This window comes from Sinohyriopsis cumingii, chromosome 19 (assembly GCF_028554795.1).
Source record: "Sinohyriopsis cumingii isolate HCF-2022 chromosome 19, ASM2855479v2, whole genome shotgun sequence".
Lineage (NCBI taxonomy): Eukaryota > Metazoa > Mollusca > Bivalvia > Unionida > Unionidae > Sinohyriopsis > Sinohyriopsis cumingii.
In genome coordinates, this window is record NC_142979.1 from 29,198,556 (window position 1) to 29,213,051 (window position 14,496).

General features: G+C 36.3%; 1 protein-coding gene across 1 annotated transcript; it reads right to left on the reverse strand.

Annotated features, from left to right (window-relative positions):
* Positions 1-475: 475 nt before the first annotated feature.
* LOC149775347 (sodium/calcium exchanger regulatory protein 1-like) lies at positions 476-14,245 on the reverse strand. The gene is made up of 4 exons (XM_089943315.1): positions 13,996-14,245; positions 4,779-4,951; positions 1,449-1,550; positions 476-630 (listed from the first exon to the last, which is right to left on the reverse strand). Exons 1-4 carry the CDS (start codon positions 14,075-14,077, stop codon positions 580-582), a joined length of 408 nt encoding a protein of 135 aa, XP_089799441.1. The 5' UTR covers positions 14,078-14,245; the 3' UTR covers positions 476-579.
* Between the last annotated feature and the right edge of the window lie 251 nt (positions 14,246-14,496).

A 14,496-nucleotide genomic window follows, 5' to 3' on the forward strand; every position in this document is an offset into this window, starting at 1 on the left:
CCGGTCATATTGGACTTCAAATCAGCAGCACTTTCACTTAGGACCAATCATCTTTTTTATAGTGAAAATCCTGTGTTGATATAACTATATATTAAGGACGAGTAGCAATAAGATTTTCAAAATGCCACTGTGCTGGCCATACTGGATTTGAGAGCAACACCGTGTTAACATAAGACCAACTAGACTATGGAATGAATGTGTGTGTAATGTGTCATGGTAATCTTCTAAGTAGTTTAGGACGAGTAGTGATAACAATCTTGTGCTAACCGATAAATGGACGACGGAGAAGAGAGCATTGCATAATTTCTTCTGGTCTATGACAAGCAGAGCTAATAAACCACTATATAAAGTCTGGTTTGATTTTGGATGTAGGAATAACATGATTAGCAGTTTTAAACTACAATGGACACGGTCTTACTGCGGCTTGTGGGAAACAATATAATATAAGTACGCTAGGAATGAAATCATTATTAAAAACTGTTTGCAGTGAATTTATTCTAAAGATTTTGTATCAATGTTGTATTAAGCAATATGGAATAAATACGAGTATGCACAAAATACTGCAATGACCGATGGCATCTATTGTCTCTTGAATCTAATCGTGGCATGCACGTTCTTCACACTCATTACCTGAAAAGATGAAAATGTGTTTTTATAGCATACAGATTTACATCCATCCGAAATGAAAAGAAAAGGTGAGGTAACCGTTTAAAAGGGAAAAGTGATGTTGTCCAAAAATGGGCAAGGAGATGTTATTTTCTGAGCAATCCGACTGAAATTTTGTGCCATGCCTTCTCTGAAAAGCGATCGAGATCTCTTATTACTGTCATTCTTGAAATAATGCCGTAAAAAATCTAGTAAGGTAAATCTAATTGCCAACAGACAGACATATACACATATGCACTGATTCCAGGCTATACAACTAGTATGGCAAATCTAATTGCCAACAGACAGACATATACACATATGCACTGATTCCAAGCTATACAACTAGTAAGGCAAATCTAATTGCCAACAGACAGACATATAAACATATGCACTGATTCCAGGCTATACAGCTAGTAAGGCAAATCTAATTGCCAACAGACAGACATATACACATATGCACTGATTCCAAGCTATACAGCTAGTAAGGCAAATCTAATTGCCAACAGACAGACATATAAACATATGCACTGATTCCAGGCTATACAACTAGTAAGGCAAATCTAATTGCCAACAGACAGACATATACACCTATACACTGATTCCAGGCTATACAAATATGACTTTGATAACGTTCTGGATATAAAGATCCTAGTTTGAAACTTTGACACTGCTGTGGTCTGCATGGCTTTTAAAAACGAATATTTGCATTAAAAAAGAATTAGTCGGAGCCCCAAATTATTACGACGAACGAACGAACGAACGAACGATAGATAGATAGATAGATAGAAGTTGATCCTTACTGATACTAGTTCATCTCCGGACACTTCATTTGTAACAATGATTTCAGCATCACCGGCTTTCTGCGTCTCTATGATCTTTTTTTCTTCTATAACCACGGTACCCTGCAAATATAATTCTATACTATTATTGAACTCATTTCTGATGAACCTTTTGGGTAAGGAACTGGTGTCGAGGCTTAGTTCAAGTTTCAAAACCAACATGCACCAGAGGTGGTAATAATGTTTACACAGAACTGGAAGAATCTTACCAAACAAATCTGTTTCCTGATTATATTTTGTTGGACTTTTAAGTAAAACTGTGACATGAGTAAATGAAAAGAAACTAAAAAAAGTGGAAAATATTTATATTTTGTAGAGTTGATTCACAATCAGGTCCTATACATTAATGTCTCCAAAAACTTCTTTCTTTAAATTATTTTGTTGCTATTATGAATGATTGCTCAATAATAAAAGCATATATCTATCTGTTCATGTAGGTACATTTACTCATATTAAATAATAATTGATTGTAGTAATCAAATTTCAAACTAATATACTTTAACCATGGTATATTCAATCATGATTGTTGAATATACCGCGCCTTAAATGTCGTCGAAAAACTTCCGGACAAAATTTATTCCTCGCTTTGAACTTTTACAATGGTGGCCTGAAAAGTGGACGTTGGGTCGATCATAACAAATAACTGCCTTCACAACGCTCAAAATTTAATTCGTTTGAAATAAATCACACCTCTGGTTGGTCTCATCCAAATATTTCCACGGACTTTAACATTGATCTTGCCGGATGTATTTACTGGGGGTGGGCTGTAAATAATGAACGTTGAAAATGTAAATGGGTGCATGAGTATCCGAATAAAGTGAATACTGACCAATTAAAGGCATATGTAATCAAATTCTAAAACATTGACACCCATTACTGAAACAATCGGAGCTGAATGCCTATATGGCTTGTACTAAAAGCGATGCATCATACACTTTCATCAAAAGCCTTCAAACACAACGGTAAATATTGTAGTCACTAATATAGCTGAAATATTTAGTGCGACAATTTGCAAAAAATAGGAACGCTCTACAAGCTGAACGAGTCCCAAGTGTACTGGTCATATCAGTGACATATATATATATATATATATATATATATATATATATATATATATATATATATATATATATATATAACGCCCCTAGTAATCTTAGAGAAATACCACTAACAATGCTATTAAATCACATTCAGTAATAAAACCAAACGCCAGCGTTATTATATGAAAATTCAAATGTTATCACTGATAATGCTCTAAAATGTTAACGACAAAAGTAGAACGACAGAAATAAATATCAACAAGAGTCCCTCGAAGGGACTGATGCTCTGCTAGGCGAAAAGAACTTCCCTGAATTCAAGATAATACCATTTCTTCCTTTTAACTACTGAGTGCTGAAACCATGTTTAATATTTTTTAGCAGTTACAAGAGTTTTCAAAATTAGCTGCTGTGACGCACATATTCATCTGGTAAAAACCCCATGTCATACTTATCATCCATTTGGGGACAACACGATTTTTAAGACAGTTGTAGTGGCATCCATCTTAGATCTACGATAGGCATCAATTTTATTTAGGATAATTTATGCATCATAATAAGTCTATTGGTGGAAATCCCATGTTCACATTGGGAACCATTTGAGAGGAGTAGAGATAACAATATTATCAAGATAATCACTATGCTGGCCATGTTAAGGGTTAGTTATTTTCGTTAAGGACCAACTAGACACCATAAGAACTCTCCTAAAACATGATGTCAAAATGACGTTAAATTTAAGAGGAATAGTGAACACAAGATTTCAAGCTTGCTTTTATACGAAGTTTTCAGTGAAACTCCCAGGCTGATATGAGCATTAATTCAGGATAAATAGTAATAACAATATTCTTCAAGCTGTGCATTGTGGCAGCCATAAAAGACAAAAACCTGCCATATTTTCATTTAGGACTAACGTGACAGAAGCCTTCTGGCGAAAACAGTGTGTTATGATGACTTTATATTCATGGAGGAGAAGTAATAATATGATTTTCAAGATGGTTGCTGTGGCAGGCAAGTTAAACCTCGTATCGGCTACATTTTCGTTTAGGTCGAACTAGACATCACAAGATGAGTTTTGGTGAAAACCCAATGACAACATGATTTTCAGTTCAGGAGGAGTAGTGATAAGATTTTCAAGATGGCTTCTATGGCGGCCATACTGGATGACAGTCATGCACCACTTTTACTTAGGACCAACTGGACATCATTAGAAGTCTCTTAGTAAATCACCATGTTGATAATCTCATCCTCTTGCGATGAGTAACGGTACAAGATTTTAAAGATGGCCGATGTGTGGTGGCCATATTGGATATCAGATCGGCACCACTTTCATTTAGGACCAGTTAGACATCATAAGAAGTCATCTAATGCAATCCCTTTGTTGATGTGACACCCAATCAGAAGGAGAAGAATTAATTGGAATTTAAACATGGCTACCCTGGCAGCCATATTAATTGTTCAAGAAGCACCATTTTCATTTACGACCAACTAGACCATCGGTTGAATAGGTATGTAACGTTTCATTGCAATCCTCCAATTATTTTAGTAGGAGCGACGACAACAAACCAATGCTAACCTACGGAAGAATGAGAGGTGAAGGACGGACGAAAGACCATCCCATAAACTCTTCTGATCTATGACAAGTAGATCAAGAACATAGCAAAAGACACTGGCATATATTTGGAAAGGCAATTTTAATTTTCTCAACGTCAAGAAGTAGTCCTGTTGAAACCAACGTAAAATACTTTACGATAAGAGAATATGAGACAAAACTGCTAATAGATTTATAGATAAATAATTCTCACAAAACTGTCAAGAATTTAGGTTTTGTTTCATTTGGACTTTATGGCACTGCAAACCAGGTAGGCAATTTAATGCCGAAGCAAGTGGAATAATAGACGATTGAGGTTAATCCAATGGTAAGATTCTAACCCGCACCCTTTCGATCTCCATTAGTCGCCTCTTAACAGCATTCAGAAGGATACATGTGGCATATCCTACATCCCGTACCCAGCAGGGGTTGAAAAATTTAGACTCAGACCTACATTCACATTATGTTCTGCAAGACAGGGTCAATACTGTTTGTGCTACTCGTTATGTTACGTGAACAACGTCGATCGAGATCTTTCAACCCATTACGCGACGAAAGATCTGGGACTGTGTTACTCGTAGTTAGCTGAGCATTCTGCATAGAAGAATACATTATAACTTTCTATTAACGCTGTCTAATACCATTCTATTAAAGCCTTTATATTACCTTTAAAGCCTGTCCGGTCAGAGCAACGCTATCAAACTCTACACCTGGTGTGAAGGTCGTATCCTTGATCCTATCACCGACTGTGGTCTTTAGGGTCCAGGAATCCCCACTATTGGAGATCTCCAGCATAGGTCTGCTCGCTCGTGCCACCGTCTGGTATTCCTCTGATATGCCTGAAGAAACAAAGATGATATCTGGATTGTATTCCACGCGGGAGAACATCATTTTACGATAGTCTGAGATGAAGCCGTTAAAATTGTAAACACGACAGCTAAGCAAAGAAGAAGGAGTTATTTACATACACCTGATAGTTTTCAAGTGACATCACAAACCTCGAAGGGACTGACCTTCTAAGGGGCGAAATGAATTTTCAGGATGTCAAGTCCATTTATTCATCTTAATTGTAGAATGTTGAAACTCGCTATCTCTCTTAAATATTTTTCAGCGATACAAATTTTTATTTAAGACGGTCATTGTGGCAGCCATATAGGATGTGCGATTGGCACAATTTCATTGAGGGCTAACTATGTCATAACAAGGCTAATGGTGAAAGTCCTATCGTGATATAGCCATTCATTTGAGATGATTAGAAATAACACCGTTTTCACTTAAGTCCAAGTAACCAAACATTGCCTTGGCCCTCGGAGTGTATGGGTAGAGTGCCGCGTTTTCTCAGACGAAAGCTGTCAGTGTACAATGGAAATCAACTAGTTAAGGTCCCTCTGAATCACTGGTTGTTCACTCCGCTCCATGAAGTCTCAGGCAATCATGACCTTGATGGTTGAGAGGGGTATGTTTTATTTACTAGCAATAACCTGTCTGGCTCTTCCCTTGTTTCACGTGCGTGAGTCAGGTTGAATAAAGCAATGAATGTATTGGCTGACATTGGGAACGTGGTACATGCTGAACAAAGCATATATGGCCCCTTTTCATCATACCCAATCCATGGCCAAGCCATAATACTACTGTTCCTGAAAAGTCCAAATACGTTTATTTTTAATATGGTTTCCAACTTTCCCTCCTTTTCGGACCTGGGAAGTTTGAAGCCCTTGAGTATAACGCGTCTTAAAGCAGACGAAGTCCCTGTGGTTGATTCTTTCCTTATACACGTAAATCCATACTAAAATGAACTCGTAGCATCGAGAACAAACGGTAAACTGATACTATTTGTGCTTAGTTTTGACACTGTTTGAGAACAAACAAACGTTTGATTGACGATGATCAATGCCTACACAGCTGATCAGCCAGTCTGCACCAAAGTCACTAAAGAAGCGATTCTGCCATATGGCGATTTACTATCCAATTTTGGATATTTCCCTACGCAAACCAGTTCAGAGGTCACATCTGTATGTTAAGAGCAACAAATTAGTTCCAAACAAGTGGCCCCATTATTTTGTTAATTTTCACGACTTACACAAGTCAGTCTAATACATCTCTTGGAAGTAACTTTATGCTCAGCACAATTGTTTCCAAAAAGTGTGTTAATTTGTCTTTTTGCAAAGCGTAAAATTGTCGATGCTTATTGGAGCACCACTTCCGTTGTCAAATCTTCAATTTCGAAGTTACGTAGTTTTGCACGTTGTAAAGCTCTCAAATTTCAGAAGTAAGTAAATCTTGCTTGTGGTTCGCAATCCCATAATGCCTAAATGGAAGTGATCTTTTTTATATATAAAAACGGAACTTTGGGTGATTAGCGTATTACACACTAAATTTGAAGAATTTCAGCAGTCTTCTACTATCGAGTGACTTATACTTGAGTGCACTTTTATACCCCTCTTCGTGTGTTTTATGCATTAAAAAGGACATTTTCTTCAATTTATAAGAACCAGTACGAAATACACACTTTAAGTGTACGTGATATGAGCTTTACTACCACTTGGACTATAAAAGTTAGAATTATCATCGTAGATAAACGGAACTGGGAATTAGAAGCTATTTTCGAAACCCAACGTAAGAATGTTTGCAGAAAAGCGATACGTTTCATGACGTGTAAGTAGATATCGATAATTAAATTTCACTCGTGTATTGTTGTTGTAGAAATAACGCCATATTTCAGCACACGATAGGCTATACATGGCGGCCAGTATGACTGGTAGAGGAAGAACCCGAAAAAAAAAACGCAATAAGAACCACAGACACACGGGGAGTTACTGGCAACCTCACGTATCCACACTGGCCGAGTCTGAGACTCGAACCCACGCGGACAGAGGTGAGATGGCAGTGATTGGTAAATGCAAGTGCTTTAGACTACTCAGTCAGCCGCGGCCTCCTTATTTTGTACAAAGACTTTAGTATCAGGTATTAATATATGGAATCACTATCCGATAAAAAGTCATCTTGATGTTTTCCTCATATTCAGCAACAGTGGCCGAACTCGAACGTGGATCGGTATTATATAATGTCGTCTGTGCCAAGATGCTTTCTGTCAAATTGAAATAATTCATCCTGAGCAATTTTTGCGAAGAAGACTTTGATATGTTTCATATATTTTGAGAAAAGGCGGCTATATTTGACGGCGAATCAGCATCAGTTGTAAACAAGAGTACTGTGAACGGCACATTATAGGCTCGCCCCGAGCTTAATATTCCTTTAAGTATATTACTGAAATTTGTGTACAGATGACCTATAACATTGGCTTTTCGATTCGAAGTTAGATAGTCTTCTACCTTACCCTAAATACAAGTAATCCACAACGAATTGCGGAGGTCTATAATGTAGAATCAATGTTACTATGCGGAAACCATTTCTATCTCGTTTACTAATAGTGGCCTTTACCTTTGACCTTTTGATCCCAAATTAAATAGACTTTGTTTTGCAAGCGCAAGCCGTCCACTAAGTTAGTGAAGATATGGCATGTAGAACTAATGTTCTCACAAGGGAACAATTTCTCTTCGATTCAAAGTGGTCTTGCCCTTTGACTTTTTGCTTCCAAAATCAGTATGGTTCTTCCTTAAAACAAGTGCAAACCCTCCACCATGACCTTCTGACCTCGAAATCAACAGGATTCTTACCTCAAGTGCAAGCTACTGAAAACATCTTGTAACTGCAGATTGTGAAGAACTCGAGTTATTGTGCTGAAACCACAATTTTTAAAAATATGGTACACATCAATCTTGAGCTTTGACGCTTTTAAGCCCAAACTCGAAATTATTTCGTACACCAAGTGCAAGTCACTCACATATTTTGATAACTACCGATGATTGACAAGGCGAGTTATTGAGCGGAAACAAAACTCGTTGCATATTGACGGACGGATACCATTATAGCATCGTAAGCTTCACCTTGTGGAGTGGATTAAAAAAAAAATTGAAATCCCCCTATGCAATGGAGTCAAATTTTGTCAAATTCATTTGATCAGTAACTTGTATAGTATTTTTGGGACGAAGTAGTTTAATGGCTATTCCTATCAAAGTAATGTCAGTCATACTTTATGGCCGATCGGCATCATTTGTATAAATCTGAAAGGTCATCATGCGATGATGTTTCCTGTCAGGTTTGGGTACATTCTTCTTGGCGGTTATGGGGAAGAAATAGTTTAAATGTTTTTAGAACTTTTAAAAATGCCTGACATATTTGATGCTGGATAGGCATCGTTCATACAAACATGATATCTGGCAAAATCTATTTAGCAGGCTTCGAGAACTAACCATTTAACGTATTTGTTTTCTTCGATTTTAATAACGGCGGCCATATTAGATAGCGGATAGGCCAATTTGAACAAATATGAAAGCCCATGGTCCCAGGAAGCTCTCTGCCAAACTCTGTCAAGCTGGTCCTGTGTTCTGTTTACGAACATTTTAAAATATAAATTGCTAACAGACGCGCGACACACAACGTACGCAGTGCTGTACTAAACAGCTCACCAGGCTCAAATTCGCTCAAGTTTCGTGTAATTTTTCCAATTACAAAATGTCACAGATCATAATGGTAGTGTCAGTACCAATACAGACTGCACATAAACACAGGATACATATGAATATTTTATTTTAAAATAAGGTGGGCAAAATAATTATCTATCATGAATAGCGACCATTCTTGTTGTAATTTTGAAAGCATTAATATAAATCAAATAAGATTGTTCGTTCAGATTTGTTTAATATTTTCTTTCTTGCGTAGGTTTCAACTTTCCTTTGTAAAAAAATAATTTCCCTACATTTCGGCATTTATTTCCTCGGAAACAGTATTTAATTCCCACTTTGCATTTTTTTAAAAAATATGCTGTAAATTTACGTAGCATAACAATAAAATCATGAAATTCAAAGGTTCCTGTTTATCTTGATCTTCATAACATGCTAATCTTAAATCATAGCTACATTTTCTATAAATGGCATTTAAAAGTAATTTATAATTAACACATTATAAGATTACTATAAATTTTGTAATTAGAATAATAATTATTTTAAAAACGGTTCACTGACAATAATGGATAATTTCAAAAACCCGTTAATGATTAATTGTATGCAAACACTCCGAGATCTCAAAGACTACTAGCTCAGCGGCATAACGAGCCTAAACCTCTGCAGCCGGCACATATTATTGAAAAACGCATCCAGTAGTAATGGGGAGGTGGGGGGGGGGGGGGGGGGGGGCGGTGAACTGGAGGTCTTCTAAACGGACGTTGCTGGGGTCATTCAAAGGCTGCATTTTAAAATCAGTCTGAGGAAATCTCTGTGAGTGTAGACTCCCACTTTGAGAATATTTGCGAAAATTGAATTGTCCAGTTTGCAGATTTGAAATAAGACGGATGCACGTAGGAAAAATTGTTTTGTGAACTGTAAACCATACATAAGAACAAGTGTTCATTTAAACTTCACGTTGTATCTTTTTCAAGTGGTCAGTAGGACGAGGTAATGACAATGTTCTATTTTGATCTTTTGTTTGAAGACATTAAAGACAGAAAAATTTAAAACAGAGATTTATGTTAAATAAATAAATACCGCAAGAAAAAAACGGATACTCTAAAGTGAGAAAAAGAAGAATTTGCAGTTAAGACAATTAGAAATAGGAACTGAGGGGTTATATTGTATTAAAAATCAATAGTAAATGGAGGAATGAGTACACACTAAAGGGCAAAACAAGCAAGTATCAGGGGAATATACGGAAGGGAGAACATTTTTAGAAAATAGCCTCATGAGAAATAAAATAAAACTTACCGGTGGCATTCACGTAAGCATATAGATTTTCGTATGACACGAAATCCCATTTTCCCCGGGAAAGCTGCCATGTCTGAAGTCAAGTACCTGGTCTGCACCACAGGGGCTCGTTACAAAGAAAATCAAGGGATGGGGGTTCTAACCTGTAACAATATAACACAAGGGAAGACACCGGTCCGCACCACTGGGTAGTTTCAACACTGCTAGTTTATCCTAATTGCGTCTGCTAATTTCCAACTTAGGCCAGTCGTAATCAAGAATAGTTCAATTTTAAAAACAGCTCGACACACTTCGTTCAATTTGTGACATAACAGAGAAAATGCAAAAAATTGTTCGCCGATTTGGACCTTGGGAAAACAGCCGACTATAAGTGCCGTTTTGCATTCTGATAGTCTTGGATTTCACAATTGACCAAAAGGTAAGATCCGAACAAACTCGAGTGCGCATACAATATTGAACACAATTTAACATTTAGATAATTAGCAGTATCTACTCTATTAATCTAATTTTACCATGGCACAATAAAACTGTGCATTTATTTCTTTGCTATCGTATGCTTGTATTTAGCGCTGAACTGCGCGCGCACTCGAGTTTGTTCGGATCTTACCTTTCGATCAACTGTGCTAACAATGGTACAAATGGGAAAATACTCAAGGTGAAAGTGAATATGTATATGGATGTAAAGTCTTGTATATTCCACAATGGAAAGAAATCAGGGCTACTTACTTGTAGTAAAGGTGTTAGAATAGGCGAGAACCTTTCTCCTTTATAATTTGCCCTGTATTAAATGACACAGAGAATAACATTTTGAGCTCAAGTGGTAATGACATCACAGTTGATTTACTGGATGGAGATACAGTGAGATATTTAGAACTATTGGTTTTACTTATTCAGCCGATAATGTTGTATTTTCAGGTAATCCACGAGATATGCAAAAAAAAAACAAACAAAAAAAACATGACCTTTCTTTCATTATTGCCAAAAATATTAACTTATCACTAAAACAAGCAAAGTGAAAATTATAAATTTTGGAAAATGCAGAAACAGGAAAAATGTGAAGTTCAAATTAGGAGATTTGAAACTTGAAATTGTCAGAAATTATAAATATTTGGGGCTGACCTTAACGGAGAATGGTAGATATTTGTTGGGAATTAAGAACCTAATTAGTCAAGCCAGGAAAGTTATATACCTTCTTAAGAAAAGAATAATAAATCTCAACTTGCTTGATGATATTTAGCTTAAATAATTTCATATAACGATAGTCCCAATTCTCACATACGCGGCTGAGATATGTTCATATGACAATAGTCCCAATTCTCAAATACGCGACTGTGATTTATTCGTATGACAATAGTCCCAATTCTCACATACGCGGTTGAGATATTTTCATATGACAATAGTCCCAATTCTCACATACGCGGCTGAGATATTTTCATATGACAATAGTCCCAATTCTCACATACGCGGCTGAGATCTGCGGTTTTGAAGGATAAGCTATGATGGAGCAGGTTTATTAAGATTTTCTAAATTATGTGCTAAAAGGTAAAAAATCCACCCCACGTATATGCTTTATAGCGAACTTGGTAGAACCCTGCTAAACTTGCAAATAAGAAGAGAATGATTGGTTATTGGGCAAATCTCATTAATGGTAAAACAAACGAAACTATCCGACATCATGTATCTGAAGCTACTGCAGGATTATACCAATGGTCTATGCAGATACAAATGGGTTGAGAGCACTCAAAACGTTCTATCAGAAACTGGGTTTCAATTTATTATGTTTATCAAAACATTCCCAAAATTGCAGGATAGATACAATGATTAAGGAAAGACTTCGTGATCAGTTTATACAAACATTAGAGGCATCCATTACTAACTTGACAAAAGCTGATACATATAGGCAATATAATAAAATTTCGATCGCTGTTTACGTATAGAGACGCGTACGAGAGAATGCAAAGCTAGCACAATTTACAAACTCTATTTTTGTTATAATTACCGTATGTCTGTTTTTTTCTTCGTCGTCAATGATCAGTTTGAAGACAATTCTTGTTTAAACTTGTTTTTATTTTGTTTGATCCTTTAACTGTATAGCAGCAGTACATAGACGTATAAATAGACAGCTTTAGGAGACGCATGTTCAAATCAATAAGTATATATTTTGTGTAAGGATACTTGCGTTGCTATGCTTTGCCTTGCCGTATTTTATACATGCTGATAACCTGTTAGATCGCTTTCAAAAACCTACGACATGTGTTTTAACCGGGCGAACTGTTTCCGCGGGCAGATCTGGGTCTTTCTTGTGTGTTCTACTGAATATTCTTAACAACTATCATAGACGCATATCTGTCGACGCATTATGTAACAACATACACGTTTGGTATCCATTTGTCATCTAATGCATGCATTCCATTCTGAACAGACAGGTACAAAGAATACGCAGAATTTGCTCTGACGATGAAACGTTCCAAAAAGGGTCCGACGAGTTGTCTAAATATTTGATGAACTGCGGCTACAAAATACACTATCCAAACGACCCAAAAGTAGGTCAAATCATCCAGAAACACTGACCATCGTGGAATCGAGTGACACAATACATTTAATCATCCCGAACGCATCAGTAGTAGCTGACCGTAGACCGAAAAACTTACAGACATCCTAGTCTTTAACGCCCATAAAAAGTCATGGCCATACTGACCATACTGGTCAGTTTGATGATAAATGGTGCAATACATACCAACATATGATATAGACAAACACATTCTCTAGCACAGTGAAGAGCGAAAAATGTAGCATACGTTGTCCAAACAAAACAGTCTATACAGAGATTTGCGGCCTTCACTATGCGTAGAAACCGATAAATACACTATCATTAGATCTGATTAGATAACAAAAATGTTGTACAGACGTCCGGTGTCAGAATACTTCTCCATCCCTCCTTGCATGTTATATTTTATCTCTTTGTACTGAATTCCACATTTCTTTGAGCTAGCCATTTTATGGCACTACTGATCCCCTTTCGTGCAGAGGTGCCTTAAAACACACACACACACACACACACACACACAGGTGAGGTCAAAACCGACTAGATTACCATATCCACAATTTTAAAATGATAGTTCTAATAGATCCAAAATAATGTAAAGTTTAATCAATTCAACATTTTCATTGATGTTTATTGTTTGTTTTCTTTGTCCTTATTTCGCAGTTTTGCCTTTTTGAATAAACTAAATGAGAATCTAAGCCGCTAAAACTATTTAAAAAGTAGTTTTGCACTGTTGTTTGAGAGTAAACTGAATTCCGACATGTCAAATAATTCAAATTAGTGAACTTGAATTGATTTGTGCGTAAATTTCCCAAGCACCAAGGGTTTACTAATTGGCACTATGCAAATACAAAGGAGTAAGCAAATGGATATTTCAACGTCATTTATGACACAGTTTGAATGCGTTACCTAGGAAACACTTTTAATATTCATGTGACTACTTTCTATCATGAAATAAGCAAATTATCTTTGCATGTAACAAAACCTTTTCTAAGAAACTCGTTTAAAAAAGTCAAACATCTTTTAAAACCAAAGTCAGAACTTACTTTTCACAATTGCTTCTAGTTACTTCATTTTTATTTTGTTCAAATATTTGAGGACATTGTTAAGCTTATCTATTAAAATCCAATGAAAACCCGCAAAGGACCGAATATAACTCTCCTATGTGAAACATATTCAATACCCAGTAAAACCTTATCAGTAAAACTCAGATTTAGAGGATAGGGTAAAATACATTTAATCAGTCATCATGTTCCATTTTAAACAAACTGGCACCATCATTAGCTGAATAATGTTGCTGAAGTCTCATTGTCTTAGTCAAAGCTTAAATTGCTAAAAAAAAAAGAATTGCATAGAAAATGAAAGAAACACTTTATACATATCATATTGGAATATGTCCTAGGTTCAGGTGGAATCGAGTGACACAATACATCTAATCATCCCAAACACATCAATATGAGCTGATTGTAGACAGAAAAACTTTAGAAAATAGCCTCATGAGAAATAAAATAACACTTACCAGTGGCATTCATGTAAGCATCTAGATTTTCGTATGACACGAAATCCCATTTTCCTAGGAAAGCTGCCATGTCTGAAATCATGTACCTGGTCTGCACAACTGCCACTTCTCTTTTGGCACTCAGTGTATGTAGCAGGTCATATCACGTGGGTTCAAACTAAAGCTAATATTTACCAAGCGTTTTGAACAGTATATTGTTACATATTTTCAGCTTAATTTGTATGATTAAACTTGTCGGCATAGGTGCGCACATGATTCCTGGCCAGCTTAACATGCACAGTCACTAAGAAAAAGGTAAGGTAGTTAACAAAGAACATGTTTTCTTTGAATATGTTTTCGGTAAGGGCGCTGTTTATCCGGATAACTTTGAAGCGTTTGTAAATTATCTTAGTAAGATTCAAGCTATTGTTTATGGCAGTAATTGTGTAAATACTTATATGATAGGTGATTGGAATGCTGATTGTAAGTCAAAATCTCTCTCAAGTGTAAGAAATTTAATTT

What these genes read in the sequence shown, in the direction of transcription:
- LOC149775347 (XM_089943315.1), bottom strand. Translation starts at nt 14,077, where the DNA reads ATGATTTCAGACATGGCAGCTTTCCTAGGAAAATGGGATTTCGTGTCA. An exon ending in TGCTTACATGAATGCCACTG is followed by an intron (nt 4,952 to 13,995) that starts GTAAGTGTTATT and finishes TTGTTTCTTCAG; the next exon opens with GCATATCAGAGGAATACCAG. An exon ending in CCGGAGATGAACTAGTATCA is followed by an intron (nt 631 to 1,448) that starts GTAAGGATCAAC and finishes TCATCTTTTCAG; the next exon opens with GTAATGAGTGTGAAGAACGT.